The following is a 26,269-nucleotide window of genomic DNA, read 5'->3' as shown; positions in this document are numbered from 1 at the left end:
ACTAGCAATTTATATGGTCTAATTGCAACAAAAAACCCTCAACCATTTAATCACATTATCATTTGATGCCTTTCACTAATAGAACTCAAGTTGTTCACTTTACGCGATTTAGTCTTTTTTATCGAATTGAGCATGCAAACGATAAAATTTCTTAACGGAATTTTCATATGACTCTAATAACATGTTGTAGCCATTAAAATAATAATAAAATAAATATTTTCACTTCGGATTTATGGTCTCAAAACCACTATTTTGATTTCACTGGAAACGGGCTGTTACATTACTAGAGTTTACAAATTAAACAGACAGAAAATGAAAACATTTCATATCACATATCATTCATGTCAAAAAAATAATATAAATCATACATATTGTCCCTTAAATGAGCCCGTGAGGCCCAAATTACGTATTAGAAACAAATCGAGACTAAATCGAAAACACAAAAAAGATTTCGAAAACATTTAAAATTTTCAACATTGCAGGGGTCAAACGGCCGTGTGGCAAGGCCATATGACTCACACGACCATGAGACACACCAGTGGTTTAGGCCATGTGGACATTCGAAATAGAAATATACGACTGTGTCCCAGCCCGTGTCCATGCCTGTGTGCCAAGCCACAGGTCTGTGTCCTAGGCCGTGTGAATATACTGACTTGTACTTTTTAAAAGATACGTGGTCTTGTATCACACACGGTTGAGACACACGCTCGTTTCTCTACCCGTGTGGACAAAAATAGGTCATTTTACAAGCCATATTTCTCACCCAATTTTATGTCAACCTACAATCAACATTATGCACATCAACAAGCCATAATTAGGCATCCAAAGCAAGCCAAAATCAAGTTTTAAACCTATAATACATTCACATACAACCAATATGCCTTTAGATACCTCAGATGACAGCTTATAACATGTGTATTCATGTATTCAATATATTCATATGTATAATTAACTTATATGCATATTTGTACCCAAAGTTTACCAAGCTAATTTGCATTATTTTAAACCAAGTCACTTACCTACCAAAACATACCATTTGGTGCCAAAATGTATTTCAAATACTAACATATTTAGTTATATATACCATACACATCAAGGTACCGATTCATGATCAATTCATCATATCCCAAAGCACATGTATAAAATACACATTTAGCTAACATTTTACCTTTCACCATACAACCATAAACCAAACCATGCATCAACCATTTAAGACAAATATGAACAACCCAGTATACCTATACATGCCATTATAACCAAAAGTAAAACATCCGAAAGTAGTGTTAGAACTGATGGATGGTGTGATATAACTCTAACAAGCTGCTAACCCAATTGAGCTTCCGCTAATCAGAAAGCAAAAAAAAAACCCACGTAAGCAATGAATGCTTAGTAAGCTCGTATGAACTTTAATCATATCAATTCATTTCAAATATGAAATTTATACATATCATCCCTAGCATAGTAGGATTTTAAATAACTTTAAACCTTACCACTTTTTCATGATCTCAAGCATATTTTCATTTGAACACTTACCATTTCAATACAACTTATAATTAAACATATTACCATTCAACCAATAGCTTGGCATTTGCCTAAGCATCAAAGAACAACACTTGTTAGCATACTTGAATATATTTCATATAAATTCAACATCGATAATTTCCATGTATCAACATATCAAAGATATCCATATATGTTCATGTCATGCTGCAAATCATTCTCTTAACGTTTCTTAGTATACATAAATCATCCATTTCAATATATCATTATATATCAATATATCATGTACCATCATTTCCATGTATTTCATGTATATACCAGTATTAGTTTGTATCAAACTCATATAATCTCGTAACAGAACATTGCCTGTTGAACCATTTAGAATATCGTTGGATAACTTTCAAATTCATTAAATAAATCACTTTACCAAGACTTTCCCAAATTGAAGAACGACTTACGGATAAGAGTACATGGTCAATAGAAGCTCATAAGAGCTTGTCCTCTCGAACACACCAACAAAAGCTCATAAGAGCTGAACAAAAACTCGTAAGAGCTAAGCAGAAGCTAGTAAGAGCTGAATAGAAGCTTGTGAGAGTTGAACAGAAGCTCGTGACAGCTGATCCACCCAAATCACTTCAAACAAAAAGTAAAACACGAGAGTTTGCAACAAATGCTGAACATCGGTTTACTTGGGTAATATGCCGATGTCTCCCTCCAATACCACTGTAACACCCTTAACCTTTATACGTTGTCGGAACAGGGTTACAGAGCATTACCAGACCTCACGGATTAAATACGAACATTTCACAACTTTTATTATACATATCAAGAATCAGTTATAAAACACTCATATTGCCTCTTAGATGGACCCTCAAGGCCCAATATACACCTGAGAAGTGAATCAGGACTAAATCGGGTACTCAGGAAACTTTTCCCAAAACCTCAAAAAAAATTTCTTAGAAGCAGGGGACACACGCCCGTGTGACTGCCCGTGTGGCTCACACTACCAGGAGACACGCCCGTGTCTTAGGCCGTGTGGGCATTCGATATAATGCACACGGCCTTGTCCCAACCCGTGTCTTTACTCGTGTAACTCTCTGACTTGAGTTATATGGCCAACCACATGCCCGTGTGCTAGGCCGTGTGCAAGGTGCAGGGATCACACGGTCAAGCCACACGCCCATGTGCCAGGCCGTCTGTTACACACGGCTGACACACACGCCCGTGTCATTGCCGTGTGGACAAAAATAAGTCATTTTAAGGTCACTTTTCTCACCCTTTTTTATATCAACCTATACACAACATTTCAATACATCAAATAGCCCCAATCAAACAATCAACACAAGCCAAAAATCACGTTTTAAACATAATATATCATCACAAAACTCAATTTCCTAAGCTTACCAAAATAACTTCATTCTTTGATTTACCAAAACCTACTACTAAATACATGCATACAAACATATATATAGAAGCCATTCATAACCATACTTCAAATTTAGCTCTTTTCCAGTCCAGCCCTATACATGCCATATAAACCATAAAATGTATAACAAAATCTACCGGAGCAAACTGGATAGTATGACTCGATGTGTTGATCCGATCCTCTGAACTTCTTGAAAATTTGTAGCAAAATATGAAAAACCAGCTTCTTAAGGGTTCTTCAATGGTGTTTTTGGCTGAGAATTATTAAGAAATGTCTAGATATTCAATTAAATCTTATTTTTAACTATTAAGTTTTATTTCATTTCCAATTTTACCCCTTGTTCACACTAATTTCACAATTTTTTTACACTCATGCCGTCTAGCCTCTTATTTTAGGCTTATTTACCCTTCTAGTGCTTCCTTATTTAACATTTAGGCTATTTTATCACTTTAGCAAGTTTTGCATCTTTTTTAATTTAGTCCTTTTTAATTACTTAACTATCAAAACGTTAAAATTTTCTAACTAAACTTTAATAATAACTTAATTAATCAAAACGTTAAAATTTTCTAATGAAACTTTAATACTAACTTAATAACACTTCGTAAATATTTATAAAAATATTTACATTTCGATTTATGAAATCGAGGTCTCGATACCTCATTTTTGAAACTAATTAATCTAATAAACTCTTCTAAATAAAAAAATTACTAATTTAAAAGTCTTCTAAAATTATACTTGACTCATAAATGATAATTAATAAAATTTTTGAACTTACTCGTTGGATTTAGTGATCTCGAATCACTATTTTTGACACCACTAAAAATTGGGATAAATTAATAAAATTTCGTCCTCGAAATTTGTTATCTAAAAATAAATTCAGATACTGCGATCTCATTGAGTCTTCTATTTCCCAAGTAGCCTCCTCCAAACCATGACGGTGCCATAATACTTTTACTAGTGGAACCCGTTTATTCCATAAATACATAACCTTTCGAGCCAAAATCTTTATCGGTTCTTTAGAGTACGTCATCCGGTTGAAGCTCAATTTCACTGTGAGGAATTACGTGTGAAGGATTTGATCTGTACCATCTCAGCATTGATACATGAAACACATTATGTACTTTCTCAAGTTTCAGAGGAAAAGCTAACCGATAAGCCAGAGGGTCAATTTTTTCAACAATCCCATACGGTCCGATAAATATTGGGATCAGTTTCCCTTTTCCACCAAACTGCAATACTTTCTTCCACGGTGAAACTTTTAAGAACACTCGATTACCCACATCAAATTCCATCTCTCTTCTTTTCAAATTTGCATATGACTTCTGACGATCAGAAGCTGCCTTCAAACTATCTCGGATAACTCGAACTTTATCTTCAGTTTCTCAGATTAAGTAGACTCCCATTAACTTGGATTCACTCAATTCAGACCAATACAATAGAGTCTTACATTTTCTTCCATATTGAGCTTCAAATGGTGTAATTTTGAGACTGGATTGATAACTATTATTATATGCAAATTCAGCCAACGGTAAATACCTTTTCTAGTTACCTCCAAACTCAAGTATACAACATCTCGACATGTCTTCTAAAATCTGAATTGTTTGCTCTGATTGCCCATCAGTCTGAGGATGAAATGCTGTGTTGAAATTTAATTTTGTACATAGAGTTTCTTAAAATTTTCTCCAAAATCTCGATGTAAACCTCGGATCCTAATTTGAAATAACAGATATGAGAACCCCATGTAACCTCACAATCTCTAATATATACAATTTCACTAATTTCCCAAGTGGAAAGTCGATTCTAACCGGAATAAAATGTGTCGATTTAGTCAATCTATCAACAATCACCCAGATCGAATCTTTCTTTTTCGGAGTCACAGGTAATCTAGATACAAAATCCATCGTGACATGCTCTCATTCCCACTCAGGAATCATGACAAATTGTAACAAACCTGTTGGTACCTGATGTTCTGCTTTCACTTGCTGACAAATCAAACACTTAGCTACGAACTCACAAATTTCCTATTTCATACCCAGCCACCAATACATCCATTTCAAATCACAATACATCTTCGTGCTTCCCGGATGAATGTAATACATGCTACTATGAGCTTCAAAGAGAATGTCATTTTTCAAGTCTGAATTATTCGAAACACAAATTCTATTGCGATATCGCAACATACCATTATCATCAATTCTATACTCTGAACTCGAATTGTCCTGTACCATCTATCATTTCAACACCATTTTCGGATCTTCATTTTGTAATTCACGAATCCGTTGAAGGAACATAGGTTTTGCTTACAACTTTGCTAATACAAAACCATCCTCATTAATAGAAAAATGAGCATTCATCGCTCGAAGTGCAAACAAAGATGACTTTCGACTAAGTGCATCTGCCACCACATTAGCTTTTCCCGGGTGGTAGTCAATAACTAAATCATAATCTTTCAGTCGTTCTAATCACTATCTCTGTCTCAAATTCAACTTTTTCTAGGTCACCAAGTATTTTAAACTTTTATGGTCTGTGTACACATAACATTTCTCACCGTATAAATAGTGTCTCCAAATTTTCAAAGCAAATACTATTGTAGCCAACTGAAGATCATGTGTAGGATAATTCTTCTCATGCGATATTAACTGTCGAGAAGCATAATTCACCACTTTTCCTAACTGTATCAATACACAACCCAAACCACTTAAAGACGCATCATTGTATATAACATACGATAATTTCACCAAAATTACAATTTTGTCATTGAATGGCTTTATTTTATTATTTTTTCTCTTATGTCTCCTTATCCATTAAATTTAGGTACAATTATTACTTAGGTCCTTATTTATTAATTAAGCCATTTAATCACCTAATTATTATATTTAACAAGTTTTACACCTTTTCAATTATTATATTTAATCACCTAATTATTATATTTATTAAGTTTTTTAACAAAACTTTAATATCATCTTAATGACACTCCGTAAATATTTCTACAAATATTTACTGCTCGGTTTATAGAAACGAGGTCCCGATACCTCACTTTCGAAAACCACTTGACCTAATAAATCATTATAAAACACAAATTACCAATTCAAAAACCTTTTTCAAATTATATTTGACTCGTAAATATTAAATAATAATATTTATGAACTTACTTATCGAATTTGGTGGCCTCGAACCACTGTTTCCGACACCACTAAAAAATTGAGATGTTATAAATATTTTCAGAAAGGGTTTTGTTTCTGTTAAATGTGAAAATGGGAAATTAGCGCTCTATTTATACTAGTAACAGAAGGACAAAACGGTAAAAAGACATGAACAATTTGGTAAAATAACCCATAACAATATCTCCACTAAATCCTCAATAACCACCACTAAATCCTCAACAATAATGATTTTCTTTGCATTATTAAAAATCCCACACTAATACAAAGTGATTTTGAGATTTTTGAAAACACGAGAAAAAATAAAGTGAAGTTGTAACAGCTCGTTTTTTAGTGGTGTCAGAAATTATGGTTTCGAGGCCACAAATCTAACGAATAAGTTCGTAAATATTAAAATGATATTTAAAAGTCTAAATTGGTATTAAAATAAATTTTCATATTGACAATTTATGCTATTTGAATGAACAATTAGGTTCAAGTGGTAAAACCTTAAAGTCAAGTGGTTTTAGAAAATAAGGTATCGAGACCTTGTTTCTATAAAATGAGCCATGAATATTTTTATAAATATTTACGGAATGTTTTAAGGTTGTATTAAAATTCCGTTAAGAAATTTTAATGTTTAGATTGTTAATTAATTGAAAAGGACTAAATTGTAAAAGTTGCAAAAGTTGAATTCTATTAATTAAATGGGTCAGTTAGCTTTGAAAAGGTAAATTAATGGACTTGAATGGTAATTATACCATATTTAATGTGATTGGATATTCATGGATAGCTTTCATGGCAAATTTCATGATTTTAAAAGGGTATATTAGTAATTTAATAATTAAAACTAAAATAAACAAAATCTAAATCATTATCTTCTTCATTATTTAATTCAACTGAATAGCTGTGGTGTGGGGAGGAAAAAGCATTCGACCAAGCTTAAATTTTGATGCATGGTATGTGATTTGATCCCCTTTCTAATAATTTTTATGTTTTTGATATCGTTGCAGCTAGGTCTAGGTAGCCCGTATCTTCGTTTTTGAAACTGTTAAAGATTTTGACTTTTTCCATTGATGAACCTTGTGATTTTAGATGTTAAATGATGAATTTTAGGTGTTAGTTGTTATTTATAGGTATTTTATTAAGTGATTTTTAATGAATTTGTCGATTAGGGACTAAATGTTAAAATAGTAATAGCTCAAGGACTTGATGTAAAATTTGTGAAAAATGGGCTGAAATGGAGGCTATGAATATTCGGCTAGTATGAATTTGCAATAAAAGTGGTTAATTTGCATGTTTTAGGCTTAGGGGCTAAATTGAATAAAAATAAGATGTTGGGGGTAATTTTGTAAAAATATAAAAAAGACTAAATTGCATAAAATAATTTTTTTACTATATAAATTAATAATTTATAAATTGATTAAAACTATTAATTTAGATCAAGATTGAGTGGAAAATCGAGGAGAATGAAAAATTACCAAAATGTCCCTATACTTTGATATTTCTGCAATTTAGCCAGATAAGCTCGTAACTTGATGATACCAAGATAAATTCGTATTTTTAATATATTTATTTTGGTTTAATTATCAAATAAAATACTATTAAATTTGGATTTTTCTTATCAGGAATGAAGTTGGTGTGCGGAATTCAAACTCTTACAAAAAAGGGCTAAATTGGAACATAAAGCAAAGAGGAGGGCTTGATTGAAAGACTGAAGATTCAAATATGATTGGATAAAGATTGAAGGGTTGAAGATTTTTTTTAAGTGGCTGGATAAAGATTGAATGATTTTTTATATTGTTACAACTTTACAATTAGTTTAAATTGTAGTTTAAATTTGATTTTTAAATTTTAAATTATTTAGAGATAATATTTAGATTTATTTAGTGATAATATTTAGGAAAAATCTATCTAAATTTTAGCACTAAAAGTGTGTATAAATACCTAGTGGCTACAACCGATTGAACACACTTTGCCTTTGGCGTAAAATAAATTCTTTATTATTTTTTTCTCTTTTCTCCCTTCTTGCGTCACCCATATTTTGTTCTTTCAAATTTTTTTCTTTAACTTTTAGCTTTTTGGTTTAATTGCCTTCCAAGGCCCTTTCCCTTTCCACCTTTCATAATTCCATAAAACCACTTTCAAAGCATGATTTTTTACATGATTAACTAAAACTTTTTTAGTCTTATCCCGATTATCACTTCGACAAAGAAATCGTGAGATATGAACTCGCATTAAATACTTTGCAATTTGATATTCGCTATCTCTCCGGTATATGAGATAGTACAAATTCGTCCCTTAAAGTTGATTCGATTTCAATTCAAAAAGCATGCATTGGGTTGGAATCGTTTGGAGTACAGTTGGGAAGTTGAGTTGGCGGTGTTATATTCCAAATCCCGCGAACAAATTGGCGAGTTCAGTTGGAAAAAGCTAGTTGGATTCCGTCAAGGAAAATAGTAATCGGATTTAAACGACCCACACGGTTGAGGCCATTAATTTGAGTTGGGCTTTTTAGATCGTAAGGCTGTCGAAATATTAAATTATGGGTACGTGCCACGTGGTTGGAAATTTGACAAGGGTCGATTTGCAGGTGATATCGGGATCGACTACGACAGGAAGAGTTGGCAGTGTGAGGGATCATCGATTGCTATAACCAGCTTATCGCTTGGAAGGGAAAATCTATTTTAATGATCGATTCAAGATTGGAGTACACCGAGGCTAAGGCTAAGCTTAAAAAATATTTTATTTATCCATTTAATTTATTTTCTTAAATTTTTTTGCATTTTCGAATATGTTTTTATTTTATTTTTCGTATTTTATTATTTTATCATCTTAATCAATTTAAACCCCTCATTTTTATTTTTAAGCATTGCAACGCACTGGTCGTGTAACAGCCCGATTTTAACCCTAATTAGAACAGTGGTTTCGGGACCACACATCTGAGTCTGAAAAATATTTTAATATTTTTTATTCTGAGTTTATTAAGTGTGAATTTACATGTGTGAAAGTTTCGTGAATTAATTTTGTTGTTTATGTGTTTAATTTGACAAAAGTATCTAATTGCAAAAAATGTAAAATTTGCTTATTAAAGTGTAAAGTGTTTATTTGATAGTGGTTTTTAAATATGAGATTCTTAAAGGGCAATTAGCCCATTTTAAAGGTTAGTGGACTGTAGTGGTCAAAAGTGACCTTAATTTAAATGTTTTGTTTGTTTATTTATTAAGGTTATTTTAGTAAAAGATTAATAAATTCTTATATGTTAAAAAATTTAACTAAAAGAAAGCCATATTTATCCTTGTTATTGCCATAATTCAAAGAAAAGAAATAGAAAAAAAACCTAGGAACATTCGGTCACTTGGAAGCTCAAATTCAAGGTATGTTTTGTTTGGTTTTTGATCATTTTTATGTTTTTGAGATCGTTACTTCGTGTTCTTCAAAACCCATGTCTTAATTTTATGAATTGTGGATAATTTTGAAATGTGCCATGGATGAATGCTTGAGTTTTATGATGCTAGTAGGTGAAAAATGAAATATATTTGTTAGATTAATATGAGTTGTTTTGAATTTTTGGTGATATTGAGTAATTAGGATTAAATTGTGAAAATAAATTTTTAAGGTACTAAAATGCTAAATGAATGAAAATATGGACTTGTATGTGCACTAATAATATTCGGCCATTAGGAGTGTAGTTAAATTTTTGTGTATTTTGTGTTTTGAGCAAAAAGGATTAAATTGTAAAAAAGTGTGAAATATTAGAGGCAAAATTGTAATTTTCCCATTTATGTGTATTTATGCTAAATTGAATAGAATAGTTTTTAAATAAACTTAATATAAATATGTTTAGATCAAGAATTAAAGAAATCGGATTTGGATCGGGAAAAGACACTACACCAAGACAGGCTTTTAGTGGCGTTTTTTTAGGCCTTTAGCGGCGCTTTTTAGTGCCGCTAAAAGTATTTGCGGCGCTTTCACTAGCGCCGCAAAAAATGCAGCTATTGACAACGCCGCTAACTTTTGCAACGTTTATGATAGAAACGCCGCTAAAGAACATGATCTTTAGCGGCGCTTTACCCACAAACGCCGCTAAAGAACATGATCTTTAGCGACGCTTTACCCACAAACGCCGCTAAAGAACATGATCTTTAGCGGCGCTTTAGCCACAAACGCCACTAAAGATCATGTTCTTTAGCGATGCTTTCTCTACAAACACCGTCAAAGAACATGACCTTTAGCGGCGTTTTTGGTAAAAGCGCCGTTAAAAGTCATAAAAAATAAAAAAAAATAAAATATTATAAAAACGCCACAAATCCAGTTTAGAAATGTATAATTTAATTTGAAGACATATTAAAATGGAAATTCATGAACAAAACGTATAAAGAATTGTGATCAAGGTACGTTGATACCAATAGCATGATCAAAGAACTTAATCACGTAAGGAAAACACATGGTTAGACTGATCTTTTTACATTTTAATACATCATAACCATAATTGGTACAGTTTTATACCCTAATTGCTGCACCAGTTGCAATTTCCAGTTGAAGAACCTTGATTCCATTGACCTCCTGCAGCCAATTTTATAGTTTAAAAATTAGAAATCCACCAGAGACGACATGGTACTAAGCCAAACAGACAATCCTAACATTTTAAGGCAATATGACTTACAAATTGTTTGTATTGAAAATTTTGAACTTTTCTATAGACTTGAACTCATTGACCTGTTACAAAGAGAGAATCATGTCAGCCTCAACCATAAAGTTTAATTATGCCCCCAATCCAACTTCGCAAACCAAGTAATTGGTTAAGGCAATATGACACCTCGATTATAATTGGTTTTCCATCTTTCATTGCATTTTTTTTGCAATCTGTTAAAAGTAAGGTAGGTCACGCAAACCAACTTCACAGATGAGCTTTCTATTAAGGACAATCTACTTTTTCTAAGACACATGGACTGCGAGCGATAATAAAAATAAAGAAAATAATAACAATAAACATCTAAATCAAATGCATTATTCAATTTAAGGTAGAGCCTTTGCATCTACCTTTACCTGAAAAAGCAAGTGATGATTCCATATACTAATTTACTATATAACTAATTTAAACGTATAAGACATTAGGCAAGTTCATCCCACAAACAAATTATTTATCATCACCATAGAACTGTTTTTATTTAAAATAGTCTCTGAATCTAAATAAGAAACGCACATTTATCATCCCACAAACAAATTATTTATCATCGACATAGAACTAACAATAACTTAAATTCAACTTCATTTCTTAACTAATTATTAACAACAGAATCATAATAATAATAATAAAACTAGTGTACCTCACTAGAAAAGAAAAGGTGACCCAAAAATGAGTGTATTGATGGTCCTTGTCTGTGCTACCCAACAGGGTGGCCAACCGATAACTCCTCCATTTATAGGACCCCACCACTCTTTCAATGGAAACCCTTTTGGAGAAAGTAAGAGTTATCCAAAACTTCTGTAAGGGAGAGTTTAAGTATGCAACTCAAGAGAAACTCAGTGAAGAGTTGATGCCTACTTATAAAAGTTTAACAGCTTGGGATCAACTATGATTTTGTTACATTTGTTACGATTTTCCTTTCTTCACCAAATATTTTACTGATTTCATAATCTCTTAAAATTTGACTTACATATATGATTTTTTTATACAGACTCACATGGATAACTAATCTTTAAATTATATAACATTTTCCAATTTTTCACTTACAGAAAGAGAGCAATAGTTTGGCCAGAAAGAAATTCTAAAAATATAGCTCTGTCTATTACATGCTAAAATAGCCAAAAACAAATCATGACGATTTCCATGTTCCCCTTTCCTTTTATTTTATCTTCTTCCAGTTTAAGGCTAACTCATTTATCAAATCATTTTGCCACATATATTCTAATCTAATTTTAGTAATGACACAACATAGCATCAGTTTTGTGTAGGAGCTACTCAAGTAAGAAAAAAAATGGCACCACCGCTAATTGTATTGACATGCACGTAACAGTTCAAAAACATACCAACCAACACATTCAGGTGGCTATAAAAAATTCTGGACATGCCTTTATAAATCATTTAACTATTTAAGCTAGCTGCTTAAAAATTAATGCACCTTACAAGAAAACAAATTGTAACATAAAAGTTTTCAAGGTCATTGATTCCATGTGAACCATCTTAATAATGTTTGATATGCCTTCACTATTGACTAAATCAAAACAAATATTCAAGAAGGGTTAGCCAAGAATCAACTAACCCCTTCATTTAGGTAGCTTGCAATGTTTCCCAATAATATGGTGGTATCAGTTAGGTTAAAAAGGCACCTAAATTTACTTTTGTTCTTCCAAAGCCCTGAACCTCCCCTTTTTTCTTTCTAAATACAGGCAACATTTGACTACATGATTTGCATATCCCACAATTATTTTGCATCAACTAACACCTTCATCCTATAAGCCAAATTCATGTATTATTCTACCTCAATAAACCAGCTGAATGAAAAAGAAAAATCATTACAAAGGTCCTCTGTTATTGACAATAGAGGCAACTAAAATGGAATCTGGTGGATATGCCAACTGTCACTAGAAGAGGGAAATGGGTACTAAAATAATACTCTTCAGAAATTTCACCATATAGAGAGGTAAAATCTAAGTTGACATGGTTCCACAATCAATTCTAATTAACAACAGATGAATCGGACATATTTATCAGGCATTACAGATAAAAATGTAGAGCACTTACAAGTAAATAAGAGCTTCCAAGACCACGTGCAATATCAATATACAAATATCTTCCTAGAATGTTGACTTGAACTCTAATATATAAGCTAAGAATGGTTACTGCCCATATTGACACCACCATTCTTGTAAAACCTGAAAAAAAAAGTATCAATTATGAATGATTAGATTCAGCAGCATGCTATAAGAACTTGCAATTTATAAATCCAGAGAAAACAAAAGGCAACAACTTTCATACTCAAAATTTTGAGACTGTCCCATAATTCAAGTTTCTCTAAAGAAGACAAACTGTTGGACTGATCCTTCCCTTTCACTAGTCTCTCCATAAGATGTGAAAGGTTCAAATCTTCAGCTATCCGGCAACTTAAATGGGGCATTGCATGAGGTAATGTTGTTGTATCAGCAATTCTTTGAATGTTCTCAAAATGGAGTTGCATTCTATCAACGTAATGAAAACCGAAACTATAAGAACAAAAGCAGAGAATTTTTCCATAAAAGATCATAACAGTTTTGATCGGTCTTCTTGAGCTTTAATGAATTCATCGTTTTCCGTTCGTTTGCCGATTGCCTTTCCAAATCAATAAGCCTACGTTTGTGAGCATCATATAGTTTATACAACAAATACCCACTTCCTAAAACACCTGCTGTAACCAAAACCTTCCTCCTATGCCTTCTCCAAAGATCCCTATATGCAACAAGATAAAAAAAGGACTAATTTATCAACAAACTATTGAAAAAACACTAAAAGAAAATCTCGAAGACCCAATATTAAAACTGAAGCAGAGCAAAGTATAAAGTAGTAATTAAATGACAACAACAGAAAATTAGCAATCAACGTATACGATGCATAATATTAACGAATGCAACTTAGTCAAAAAAATGTAATTGAAGCACAAAACAAGCTACGTAGCAGAAAACCCAGAGATAAAATCGAAATAAAAAAATAATAGGGGAAAAAACTGACCTTAAATAAAGCATATTTGCTACTATTGGCTATCGGCGAAACATCCATTTGGAGTAAGCAACTATGGAAGAGGAAAAAATCAAAAAGAGAAAACAAACCCTACCCTGTATTTTAAGATAAACAAGGGTAATCTTTTCCAGCACCTGATGGAATGCGAAATTGGAACTAAATTCAAATATTGGAGAAAATAAAATGTGAAAGTGAAAAATACCGAAGTACCTGAATATTTTTCAGCACTCTGAAGGGATCAGAAATTCAAAGGAAAAGATTTGAAAAATGGCGTTTGAAAAAAAAATACAAATATAAAAAGACTGTTGAAATTTTCGTTGGAGTTGTTTTCAAGATGGCAAATATAAATTTCAGCAGCCGTGGTGGTAGAGAAGCACATGGACAGTGTCATCCTCTGAGGGTGAAAGGAAGCGCAAAAACTAGAGAGAGGAAATGGTGCGATTTTTTAAATGGCAAGATTAAGGATTTGAGGGGGAAATTTTGGGGTAAATGGCGTGATTTTTTAAATGTAATAAATGTTTGTGGCGTTTTTCATCAAAACGCCGGTAATGTCTACCTTTTGCGGCGTTTTTTATAAAAACGTCACTAATAAATCTCTATCCAAACGGTGCCATTTTTTTAAAGTGAAATTGTTTTTGTGGCGTTTTTTATAAAAACGCCGCAAATTTTTTTCATTTTGAACAAAATGACGTTGTTTTGCTATTCTAAATTTTTTTTTTTACAAATTGATTTATTTTTTGCGGCGTTTTTATAAAAAACTCCGCTATTTCATTTTGAACAAAATGACACCGTTTTGCTATGCTAAAAATTTTTTATTTTATTTTCTATAAATTGATTTATTTTTTGCGGCGTTTTTATAAAAACGCTGCTATTGCTTATCTTTTGCGGCGTTTTTCATAAAAACGCCGCAAAATTTTTTTTATTTTGAACAAAATGACGTCGTTTTTCTATTTTGGTTTTTATTATTTGCGGCGTTTTTCATAAAAACGCCGCAAAATATTATTTCATTTTGAACAAAATGACGCCGTTTTGCTATGCTAAAAATTTTTTATTTTATTTTTTATAACTTTGAAAGTCCATAACTTTTCGCTCGGTTGTCCGATTGAGACGATTTTTTTTATTTCGAATAACTTTTTGAGATCTACGAGCTGAAAAAGGCCAAAGGCGGTTTGCCGCACTTTTCGTTGAAAAAGATCCTTTTTTGCCCCTAAATTTTGATTTTTTTGGTTTAAAATTGAATTTTGAAACATTCAAATCATTATTTTCCTTATTTATAGAATTGTCTTATATCATCCTGTTATAGGTATAAGTCAGCTCATTCAACTTTTGAGAAGTTCCCTAAAATTTTCCATTTTATTCAATTTAGTCCCTAAAACCTAAATAGTCATATTTTCAAATCTAAGCTTCGTTTTTCAATTCAAATTCAATTTCATCCTTCCATAACATTCAAATATTCTTAAATTCAAAAATTTCATGCTAATTTTGAAATAATTACACTTTAGTCCCTATACTCGTAACTAACAAATTATACTTTACAAATTAGTCCCTGAATCCCTAAACCTTAAATTCCTAACTCTTAACCCCTAACATCTAACCCCTAAACCCCTAACCCTTAAACCTAATTAAATCCCAACCCTTAAACCATAATCCTTAATTCTTAATCCCTAAATCCATACTCCTTAAACCTTAAAATATGAACTCCTAAACCGACTTTAAATCTTAAATTAATCATATACCCTAAACTAAAAACCCTAAAAAATTTATTATTATCTCTTTTACAATTATATAAGAACATATTTAAAATATAAATTAAAAAATAATTAATCTAAAGCCAAAACCCTAACTCGACCCTTGAATCCCTAACTTTTAATCCCTAAACCCTTAACCTTCTAACCCTTAAACCTTAAATCCCAACCCCTAATCCATAATCCCTAAACCCATACTCCCTAAACCTTAAAATATGAACTCCTAAACCGGCCTTAAATATTAAATAAATCATATACCCTAAACCAAAAACCCTAAACAAATTTATTATTATCTCTTTTACAATTATTTTAAATAATAATATTTTAATTTTTCCATGTGTTTTATTTCAAATTATTTCTACATGTCATTATTTTTTTCTGAAGATTTTAAATATTCAATTAGAAATAAATTGAATTTTATTTAATATGAATAAACCAATTAAGATAAATTATTTTAGCGGCACTTTTCCAAAAACGCTGCTAAATCCCTGAAAGCTCAGAAAACGACGTCATTGGACTTAGGTTTTTTTGCGGCGCTTTCTCAAAAACGCCGCTAAAGCCCTGAGCATTAGCGGCGCTTTCTTAAAAACGCCGCTAAATCCTCGAAAGCTCAGAAAACGGCGTCGTTGGACTTAGGTTTTTTTGCGGCGCTTTCCCAAAAACGCCGCTAAAGCCCTGAGCATTAGCGGCGCTTTCTTAGAAACGCCGCTAAATCCCCGAAAGCTCGGGAAACGACGTCGTTTCACTTAGGTTTTTTGCGGCGCTTTCTCAAAAACGCCGTTAATGCTTATTTTCAGCGGCGTTTTCCGTAATGCGCCGCTAATGGTCGATCTTTAGCGGCGTTTTTTATCCAAACGCCGCTGAAAATGCCGCTAAAAGCCTGTTTTGGTGTAGTGAGACAAAAGTGGTCGAGTAGTCAATTTCGTTCGTCGATATCCAAGGTAAGTCTATAAGCATATAAATGTCGTTAAATTTGATAATATATATTACATTATGAATGGAATTTTTGTGAATATATTTGTGTATGGCCGAATGTATATTGAGCATTGGACCTATAAATCGAGTTCGATTCGATTGAGATACATTGTCCAAAAATCCCGTACGAACCCTAGGAATAGATGAGATACATATGTCATGACATAGGATTTCCGATATGTGTTATCGTGTAAGACCACGTCTGGGACGTTGGCATCGATTTATGTTTACGTGTAAGACCCTGTCTGGGACAGTGGCATCGATATGTGATTACATGTAAGACCACGTCTGGGACGTTGGCATTGGACGAGTTTTCGACTATCCGCGTTTCTTATTTTTATTCTGAATGGTTCAACGGGAAATGTGAAGTAAAGGTTGAATGTGAAATTAAATTACAGGTTCAGGTATGTGTTAGTTATTTGTTTATATGGAAATAAGGTAAGTTGGTTATTTGAATTGAGAAAAGTTTTTATTTTAACTATGAACTATGTGCTAATCTACTTGAACATATACATGATTTAGCCTATTGATGTATTAGTAATAATGAAAGTGAATCTATTTATATATATATGTAAATGATTGATTATGTTCGGCCATAAGGTATATGTATATGAGGTTCAAATGTAAATTGGTAGTGAATGATAATTTGAATTTGATATTATACATATTCGGCTTTGATAATAAAATGTTAATATGTAATTGTTGGTAATTATATTTTTGCTTATGACTTACTAAGCTTAAATAGCTTACTGTGTTTGTGCTCTTATTTACCTTTGCTTTATAGATTTTGAAGTCGCGTTACGAGCTCGGGGATCGTCAGCATAGTCTATCACACTATCGACATCTTTTGGTATTTTGTTAAATTTCGAATTCGATCGTATGGCATGTAGAGACTAGTTTTGGAGTTTAGCTTAATTTGATAGTGTGTGTATTAAAGCCATGCGAAAATGGCTTAAGTATTTTATCTATATTAAGTTTTGGTTGAATTATGGTTTGAGGATGTTTTGATCATCATTCAAATTTTAAATGGATAGTACTTATAAGGTAAAGTACATATATGCAGTTGGTAAGGTTTTATTTATGAGTTTTCGGCATTAAGGTAATTGGTGTAAGTATATTTGGTAAATGTATAAAGATAAGTAATGTTAAGTAGGGTGATTATTATAACTTGGATATATGTATATATTGTATTTGATTAATTGTTTAGTATAAGTATCATTGTATGCATGGGGTGATGAGTTATTTTAGTTATGGAATAAATTAATGGCCGAATGTGTGTATCTTGATATAATGGTCGAATGCAAATTATATTGTATGTGAGGTTAGGTAATAATAAGTATGATATACATGTATAATGTGAATTGGTTTTGGTATTAAACAGGTTTGGTTGTGATAGATAGAAAATAAATCCATTTTCATGTTTTGCGTTCAAGTTGTTAATAATGGCATATTCATACTAGTTATATATAATCTTTATGCTTTTGTTAACAATTTGAATAATATGATGTTTGTAATTATACTTATACTGCTTGGTACTTGATTCATTTTAAATGGTATAATATATGATTTTAGATGTAATAAAATTTATGAAGTTGTATGTTTTAGGCAATAATTTATATGCTAAGTGGTGCCTTGTATATGTATAAAATATATAAGTATTTTATATGCTGTCAAACTTAGGTTGTTTGGTCTTAAAATTGTTATTCAAGTTGTATATGTTTGATTAATTTATGTTTAGTTTTAATTAAGATGATTCGGTGATTGGGAATATAGTAATTATTATGGAGCTTTGAAGATGATTGATTTGAAGATGTATGTGACTTTGCGATTTGGGTTGGAATTTATTTTGTATTAAGAACCATTCATAATGTCTTAATTGGTATAACGGTATAATCGGCAAAAGCTTGAAATTCTTAATGATATATATATATATATATATATATATATATATATATATATATGTTTTTTTGGTGAATGTCATGAAGATGCAATTATACTATGGTTAGAGAGTTTTATAATGTTCGTATATGCATTAATTAATTTGTAATGATTTTGATATATGGATTTGCGAATTGATTAATGGTATATATATAGATATCTGCAAATTGTATATGTTATGTTTGACCTTAGTTATAAAATGTTAAAAACAAGTTTATTTATTTTTTACTTAATTATATAAGTTGATGGTAAATTATTATGTCAGGTGATACCTCGTAACCCCAATCCGGTGACGGATACGAATTAGGGGTGTTACAGGTCGTGGGCACGTCTATTACCGCAACAATGATTCTGGTCACAAGAAAAGGCGAAATTAGACAACCAGTCCCTGTGGATTCGACCTTACTACTATATATTTCAATGTACTGTTATTTTGTTGTAGGAATTTATATTTGGTGGTTTCGATGCCACATTTATTTTTTATATTGTTACAACTCTATAATTAGTTTAAATTCTAGTTTAAATTTAATTTTTAAATTTTGAATTATTTAGTGATAATAATTAGTGATAATATTTAAATTTATTTAATGATAATATTAGGAAAAATCTAGCTAAATTTTAGCATTAAAAGTGTGTATAAATACCTAGTGGCTACAACCAATTGAACACACTTTGCCTTTGGCATTTAATAAGTTCTTTATTTATTTTTCTTTTTTTCTCCCTTCCTGCGTCATCCATATTCTGTTCTTTCAATTTTTTTCTTTAACTTTTAGCTTTTTGGTTTAATTGCCTTCTAAGGCCCTTTCCCTTTCCACCTTTCATAATTCCATAAAACCACTTTCAAAGCATGATTTTTTTCATGATTAACTAAACCCTTTTTAGCCTTAACCCAGTTATCACTTCGACGAAGAAATCATGAGATATGAACCCACACTAAATACTTTGCAATTCGGTATTCGCTATCTCTCTGGTATATGGGATATTACAAATTCGTCCCTTAAAGTTGATTCGATTTCAATTCAAAAAGCATACGTTAGGTTGGAATCGTTTGGCGTACAGTTGGGAAGTTGAGTCAACGATGCTGTATTCAAACTCCCGCGAACAAATTGGCGTGTTCAATTGGAAAAAGCTAGTTGGATTCTGTTAAGGGAGATAGTGATCGGAGTTAAACAACCCACACAATTGAAGCCGTTAATTCCAGTTGAGCTTTTCAGATCGCAAGGCTGTCGAAATCTTAAATTACGAGTACATGCCATGTGGTTGGAAATTTGTCAAGAGTCGATTTGCAGGTGATACTGAGATCGACTACGAGAGGAAGAGTTGGAGGTCTGAGGGATCCTCAATTGCTATAACTAGCTTATCGCTTGGAAGGGAAAATCTATTTCAATGATCGATTCAAGATTGGAGTACACTGAGGCTAAGACTAACCTTAAAAAATATTTTATTTATCCATTTATTTTTTTATTAAATTTATTTTTGCATTTTTGAATATGTTTTTATTTTATTTTATTTTCGTATTTCCTTATTTTATTATCTTAATCAATTTAAAACCCCTATTTTTATTTTTTAGCATTGCAACACACTGGTCGTGGGCACGTCTGTTACAGCGACAACGATTCTAGTCACGAGAAAATGCAAAATTAGACAACCAGTCCCTGTGGATTCGACCCTACTACTCTATATTTCAATTTACTATTATTTTATCATAGGAATTTATATTTGGTGGTTTTGATGCCCATCACTTGATTAAATCAGTTAATTATGGTTTTTATTGTTTAATATATAATTGTTTATAAATGAATTGAGTTTGTTGGTTTGAAGGAAAATAATTAAGACTATAGTTGAAAGACACTATGACACCATGCCAGAAACGAGTAAGACCATGACTGAAAGACGTTATGGCATCACTATTCTATCGAGTAAGACCATGACTGAAAGACATTATGGCATCACAATTATATCGAGTAAGACCATAGCTGAAAGACACTATGGCAACTCGACGAAAAAAATGAATAAGACCATGGTTGAAAGACACTATGGCAACTCGACGAAAAAATGAATAAGACCATGGTTGAAAGACACTATGGCATCAAGACGAGAATAAATAAGTCCATGGTTGAAAGACAACATGGCACACTCCGATAATTTGATATTCAAGTAACACGTTTTAAGTGAGGTATGTATTGAAAGTATGAATACGAGTTGAATGTTTGACTAGTATAGTCTAATATTGATTATTAATGCCTTGGTGTAGTTATATATTCTTATTATGTTTATAAATACATTAAATCGTGATGTTGTAGTATGTTTAGAGAATTAAATGGTTACTTAAGTATTTGCCTAATATTTGATGTTATTTCATTTGATTCAACGGGCATGAAAAAGGAAAGGTATGTGTTCAAATGAACTATGTTAAGAAGTTATAAAAAGAAAGGAAAGGTATGTATTCGAATGAACTATGTCATGAAATTATGAAATGGATTGAAATGGAAAGTTTATATGAAAGTATGCTATGTTCATGGAAATAATACATTTAAAAGAAGTATGTTCATGTACCATTAGTTCATCTTATGTTAATTCAAGTGAATTACATTTAAATGGACTATCATGTATTGTTGATGTGCTTAGGCTTGTGCAAAGCTTGTGATTATGATTGATGTTTATGCTTATACTTTGTACTGTGTAATTGAAACGGGTAAGAAAAGGGAATGAAACGGTAAGCTCATAATTGGGATGTAATATGAGATTATAAAAGGTTTGATGTGATAAATAATGTACTTATATGTGAGAAGTCTACTTATGCTATGAAAGAATTACCTATATCATAGATAAATACACTAACTCGTAAAATGACAATGTTGTTTAAGCTTATGCTATACATTTGGTATGGAAGGGGAAGTAAGTAAATAGAACGATTCATAATATTATGAAAAGGTTGATGATTATGTTTTACAACTTATAAATTCCAATACGTTATATATGAAAAGTATATGCGATGTTATTGAATATACTCAATTGTGAGTTGAATGGTGTTAAATAGGTTTATACTAAGTTTAAAGTATTAGTGTTGAATCATGTTTAATCTATGTATTATAGTATTGAAGTGATAAGTTATGTTTCATGTTCTACAAGTTTACTAACCATTCATTGCTTACGTAGTTGTCTTTCTCTTACTTTACAGATTCTCGGAAGCTCGATCGGGTTGGAAGCTCATCGGAGATCTATCACACTATCCATTGATCATATTGGTAGATTCTGATGTCTTAATCAAGGTTATAATGACATGTATGAATGGATTTATGTATAAATAATCTAGTGGTTGTTTTGGTATGTATAAGTATCATTATGGTTAATGTACTTATGGTATATTAATGGTTGGTGTTAATATGGTTAAGTTGATGCATGATTTTATGACCAAAGAGGTAAGTTTGGCATGTTTGCAATATGGTTAATTAAGGTATGCTTGAATATGAAATTTAGTTAATTGTGTTTGTATGAAAAATGACCAATTGGGTATATGTTGTTGTAGTTCAATGTGGTCGATTATGGTATAACTTGGTATGGAATTAAGCTAAATATATATGGATAAGTTATGATCAAATATGTATAAGTTTAGGTATATGTGTGTTTGAGATGAATGAGAATAATTGTTCAAATGGTAAGTTATATTGACATGGTATAAGTCAATTATGGTATGTTTTAAAATGGTATCAAGGTGACCAATTATGCATATGTTTGGTTAAGTTGAATGCTTACTCTTGAGGTGCATTATATGACATATTGGTTGAATGAAATTTGGTCATTTGAATTGGTCTTATTATGCATGTTTTCGGTATGTTTTAATGCTTGATTGTATGTGAAAATGGCTTGTAGGTGTGTACTTAAATTGGGTGAAAGAAATGACTTGAATTTGACCAATTTCTTGTCCACACGGCTTAAGATACGGGCATGTGTCTCAGTCGTATGTGACACACGGCCATGCAACATGGTCATGTGTCCCCTGTAAGTTCAAATGGTAACAAGTCAGGCAGTTACACAGCCTGGCCACATGGCCGTGTGACCCTTGCAGTATGATATTTTCTATATTTTTCTATAAAGTTCTAAATGTTTTTAATTTAGTCCCGAATTGTTTCTAAAGTGTTTCTTAGGCCTCGAAGGCTCAATTAAGGGATGATACACATGTGTATGAATGGGATTTTATATGTTTAATGAAATGATTGGAAATATATGTCTTTAAGTTATGGTTTTATAGTAATGCTCCATAACCCTATTCCAGCGACAGATACGGGTTAGGGGTGTTAAAGAAATTAGTTGCTTAAGCACTAGTATATTGTGGATTTGAGCTAGTACATAGTGAAATAAGTGATTCTTCTCTTTAACAAGTGAACGAATCTTGAACTTGTTAAGATAGGAGTTAACTCATGACACACAACTAATCTCAAGTCCAATTAGAGTTTCGTGATAAATCAATAAGTTTTAGCCAATGTACCTCGGGATGCTGGTAAGTACTTTAGAAAAATTACCCAAAATGGTTTTCATAGAAGGTGGCTAGTGTAACAGCCCATTTTCAGTGAAATCAAAATAGTGGTTTTGGGACCACAAATCTGAGTCCGTAAGAAAAATTATTTTAAAATTATTTTATGGTCTATCGTATAATAGGAATATCGTATAAAAATTTCGTTAAGAAAATTTTACCGATTACATGTTGAATTAGATGGAAAGAACCAAATTGCATAAAATGTAAAAGTTGAATTCTAGTAGCTAAAGAGATCAAATAGCTATGGAATTCAAAATTGGAGGTCCTTATATGTTAAATAGACCATTAAGAGGAGTTAGTAGATAAGTATGATGATTCATCCATGGTAATTTAAGAAAAGAAAAGGACTAATTGAAAGTAAATAAATAAAAGATGATAAATAAAATAAACATCTAATATCATCATTTTATATCATCTTTCCCAATTAAAATACATAGAAACCTTAGTTTTTGGGTGTTGAGTTCAAGCAAGTGGTTCGGCTCAATTAGGTATGAATTCTTATCCCATTTTTAATAATTTTTATGTTTTGATATCATAATAGCTTAATTTAGTTAGCTCGAGGATTAATTTGTAAAGTTATCAAAGTACTAGGGTTTTTCCATGGATGAATATGCATGAACTATGAAGTTTTATGGTAGAAAATGAAAGGTTGTTGATAGATAAACAACTTTTATAAAGGTAATTTTGATGAAATTATGATTTAGGGACTAAATTGTAAAGATGTAAAATTCATGGAAAAATTATAAATTTTATGAATTACATGGGCTGCAAATGTTACATGTAAAACCTACTAGGCTTGGAATAAGGATTAAATTACATGAATTTTATTTTCGAGCTTAGGGACACAATCGAAATTAATTAAAAGTGTAAGGAAAAATGGTAATTTTACCTAAGATGTAAATTGGATTGAATTGAATATGAATTTTATTAAATTGATGTTAAATTTACTTGTATAGATCTGGATAGACCAAATACGGAAATGGATCGAGAAAAAGAAAAAGTATCGGATTAGTAGATTACAATTCACGAACACTTGTCAAGGTAAGTTCGTGTAACTAAATTGTGTACATTTATATGTTTGAATTGAATGTTGTATATATATGAATTGTGTAATTTCCATGTACATGAAATAGATTACATATATGACAAAGCCCGATAAATATTAAGTCTCATTTGAATATATGAAATTCGATTGGATACATGATTCCGGTATTAGTTGTGGTCCTGCATATGTTGCGGATACACCACAGCTCGAAAGAGCGTCCCGTTATTAGCCCTCTCAAGTTTTCCGTTATATGGTTCTTGCGAGCTTCCCGTTAATAGCTCTTCAAAGCATCTCAATTAGTTGTGATCCTGCATGTGTTGTGGACACACCGCAGCTCTTATGAGCTTCCCGATATATGGCTCTTCGAAGCTTCTTGATTAAAGGCTATTTATGAGTTTCCTGGTTAATGGCTTTTCGTAGCTACCCATTATTGGCTCGCATGAGCTTCTTATTATACAGCCCGGATAAGCTTCTCGTTACATGGATCATATGAGCTTTCTGTCATATGGCTCGAGAGAGGGCTTCTCGATTATTTGCTCTAAAGAGCACTCCCGAATATGAATTGACAGATTACAGTTTGCACACTTCAAGTGTACTACCTCTGTATCCATTGATATTTCTAATAAATTCAACGGGAAAATTTCTGACATAAGATAATATGAATTCAAAACGAATTATTACGAGTATATACTTGAAATACATGGATATGATTTGTGCTTGTTATATGAACACATGATGTGGAAAGCATATGTATATGAAAATTTGATTATTCATGAGCTTATACATGTTTTTTGATATTCATATGAAATACATGACTAACATGTTTCTTGAGATTATATGTGTTTAGGCAAATTGTCAAATTTCTTTGGATAAATTTTGTATGCTTACCTTAAATGTAAATGTATGGTAAGTTAATTTCTCGTTATACGAACTTACTAAGCATTAAATGCTTACTCTGTTATATTTCCTCTATTTTATAGTACTTCGAAAGCTCGTTGGGTTGGAAGCTTGACGGAGATACCTCACACTATCCATCAGCTCGTTTCAGTATAAATAGTAAATTAAATTTTAGGTTATAATGGCATGTATAGGCTAAAAGTGGTCAAGAATGACATGTATGTGTTTGGTTGAAATTAGTCATTGGTATTGTTTGTAATTGGTATGTTTTGATATGTAAAAAGTGACCTTAATATGTAGATGTGTGTTTGAAATGGATAAATGATGGAGATCATATAGGCATGTTGAGGATTGGTTTGAGATAGTATAAATTTGGTAGAATATGCCTATATGTATGTATGGTTGTTTTGGTAAGTTTGTACACTTGGTTATATGAAGTATTATATCATGTAAAAGACTTGATTTTGATTGGTTTTAAATGGCTTGTATTGGCTTGAGAATATATTTAAGTACTTGTGTAGGTGAAACGCAAATTTGAGTGAGAAATATGGGAAATGACCTTATTTCATCCACACGGGTAGGGACATGAGTGTGTGTCTCAGCCATGTGTAACACATGGCCTACCACACGGGTGTGTGTTTTGGCCGTGTGTAACACATGGCCTACCATATGGGCGCGTGTTTTGGCCGTGTGTCCCCTACATCTTTAAAATTCAAAACAGAATGCTCAGGATTTTTCACACGGCCTGGCACACGGGCGTGTGGGTTGGCCGTGTGACCCCTGCACCTACACACGGCCTAGCACACAGGTGTGTCACTTGGCCGTGTGACCCAAGTCAAAGAGTTACATGGGTGTGGACACGGGTTGGGACACGGCCATGTCCCTTATTTCGAATGCCCACACAGGCGTGTGTACTCTACACCTAGGAAAATTTTTGAAATTTTGCGAAAAATTTTTTGAGTACCCGGTTTAGCCCCGACTTGTTTCTAATGTATGTTTTGGACCTCGATGGCTCATATAAGGGACTTTATAAATAATTTTTGACATGAATGTTAAACGATATAAAATGTCTGTATTTGATCTGTACATTTCGGTAATGTTTCGTAACCCTGTTTCGGCGATAGATATGGGTTATGGTTAAGGGTGTTACAGCTAGTCCTTGACACTTACGTATGTGATTTCATCAGGTCTATCTCAATATAGACCACCCATATTAGGGCTATGAAATCATTAAGAGCTTTCATTAAGCTCATCCTCTCAAATTTAAGTTCGATGAATTCATCAAACTCATTTCAATAGGATCACCCAAACTCTGGGATATGAACTCATTAAGAGTAATAAACTTAACC

General features: G+C 32.1%; 1 protein-coding gene and 1 long non-coding RNA gene across 2 annotated transcripts; both read right to left on the bottom strand.

Annotated features, from left to right (window-relative positions):
* Positions 1 to 10,458: 10,458 nt before the first annotated feature.
* On the bottom strand, positions 10,459 to 10,845 carry LOC128034605 (uncharacterized). Its single transcript, XR_008190708.1, has 3 exons — positions 10,733 to 10,845; positions 10,576 to 10,632; positions 10,459 to 10,491 (listed from the first exon to the last, which is right to left on the bottom strand). It is a non-coding gene; the product is annotated as an uncharacterized LOC128034605 (long non-coding RNA).
* Positions 10,846 to 12,729: 1,884 nt separating this feature from the next.
* On the bottom strand, positions 12,730 to 13,788 carry LOC105801020 (peroxisome biogenesis protein 3-2). Its single transcript, XM_052623660.1, has 4 exons — positions 13,775 to 13,788; positions 13,379 to 13,495; positions 13,049 to 13,272; positions 12,730 to 12,945 (listed from the first exon to the last, which is right to left on the bottom strand). Exons 1-4 carry the CDS (start codon positions 13,786 to 13,788, stop codon positions 12,788 to 12,790), a joined length of 513 nt encoding a protein of 170 aa, XP_052479620.1. The 3' UTR covers positions 12,730 to 12,787.
* Between the last annotated feature and the right edge of the window lie 12,481 nt (positions 13,789 to 26,269).

Source organism: Gossypium raimondii, chromosome 11, assembly GCF_025698545.1.
Source record: "Gossypium raimondii isolate GPD5lz chromosome 11, ASM2569854v1, whole genome shotgun sequence".
Taxonomy (NCBI): Eukaryota; Viridiplantae; Streptophyta; class Magnoliopsida; order Malvales; family Malvaceae; genus Gossypium; species Gossypium raimondii.
This window is presented reverse-complemented; position numbering and strand designations above follow the sequence as displayed.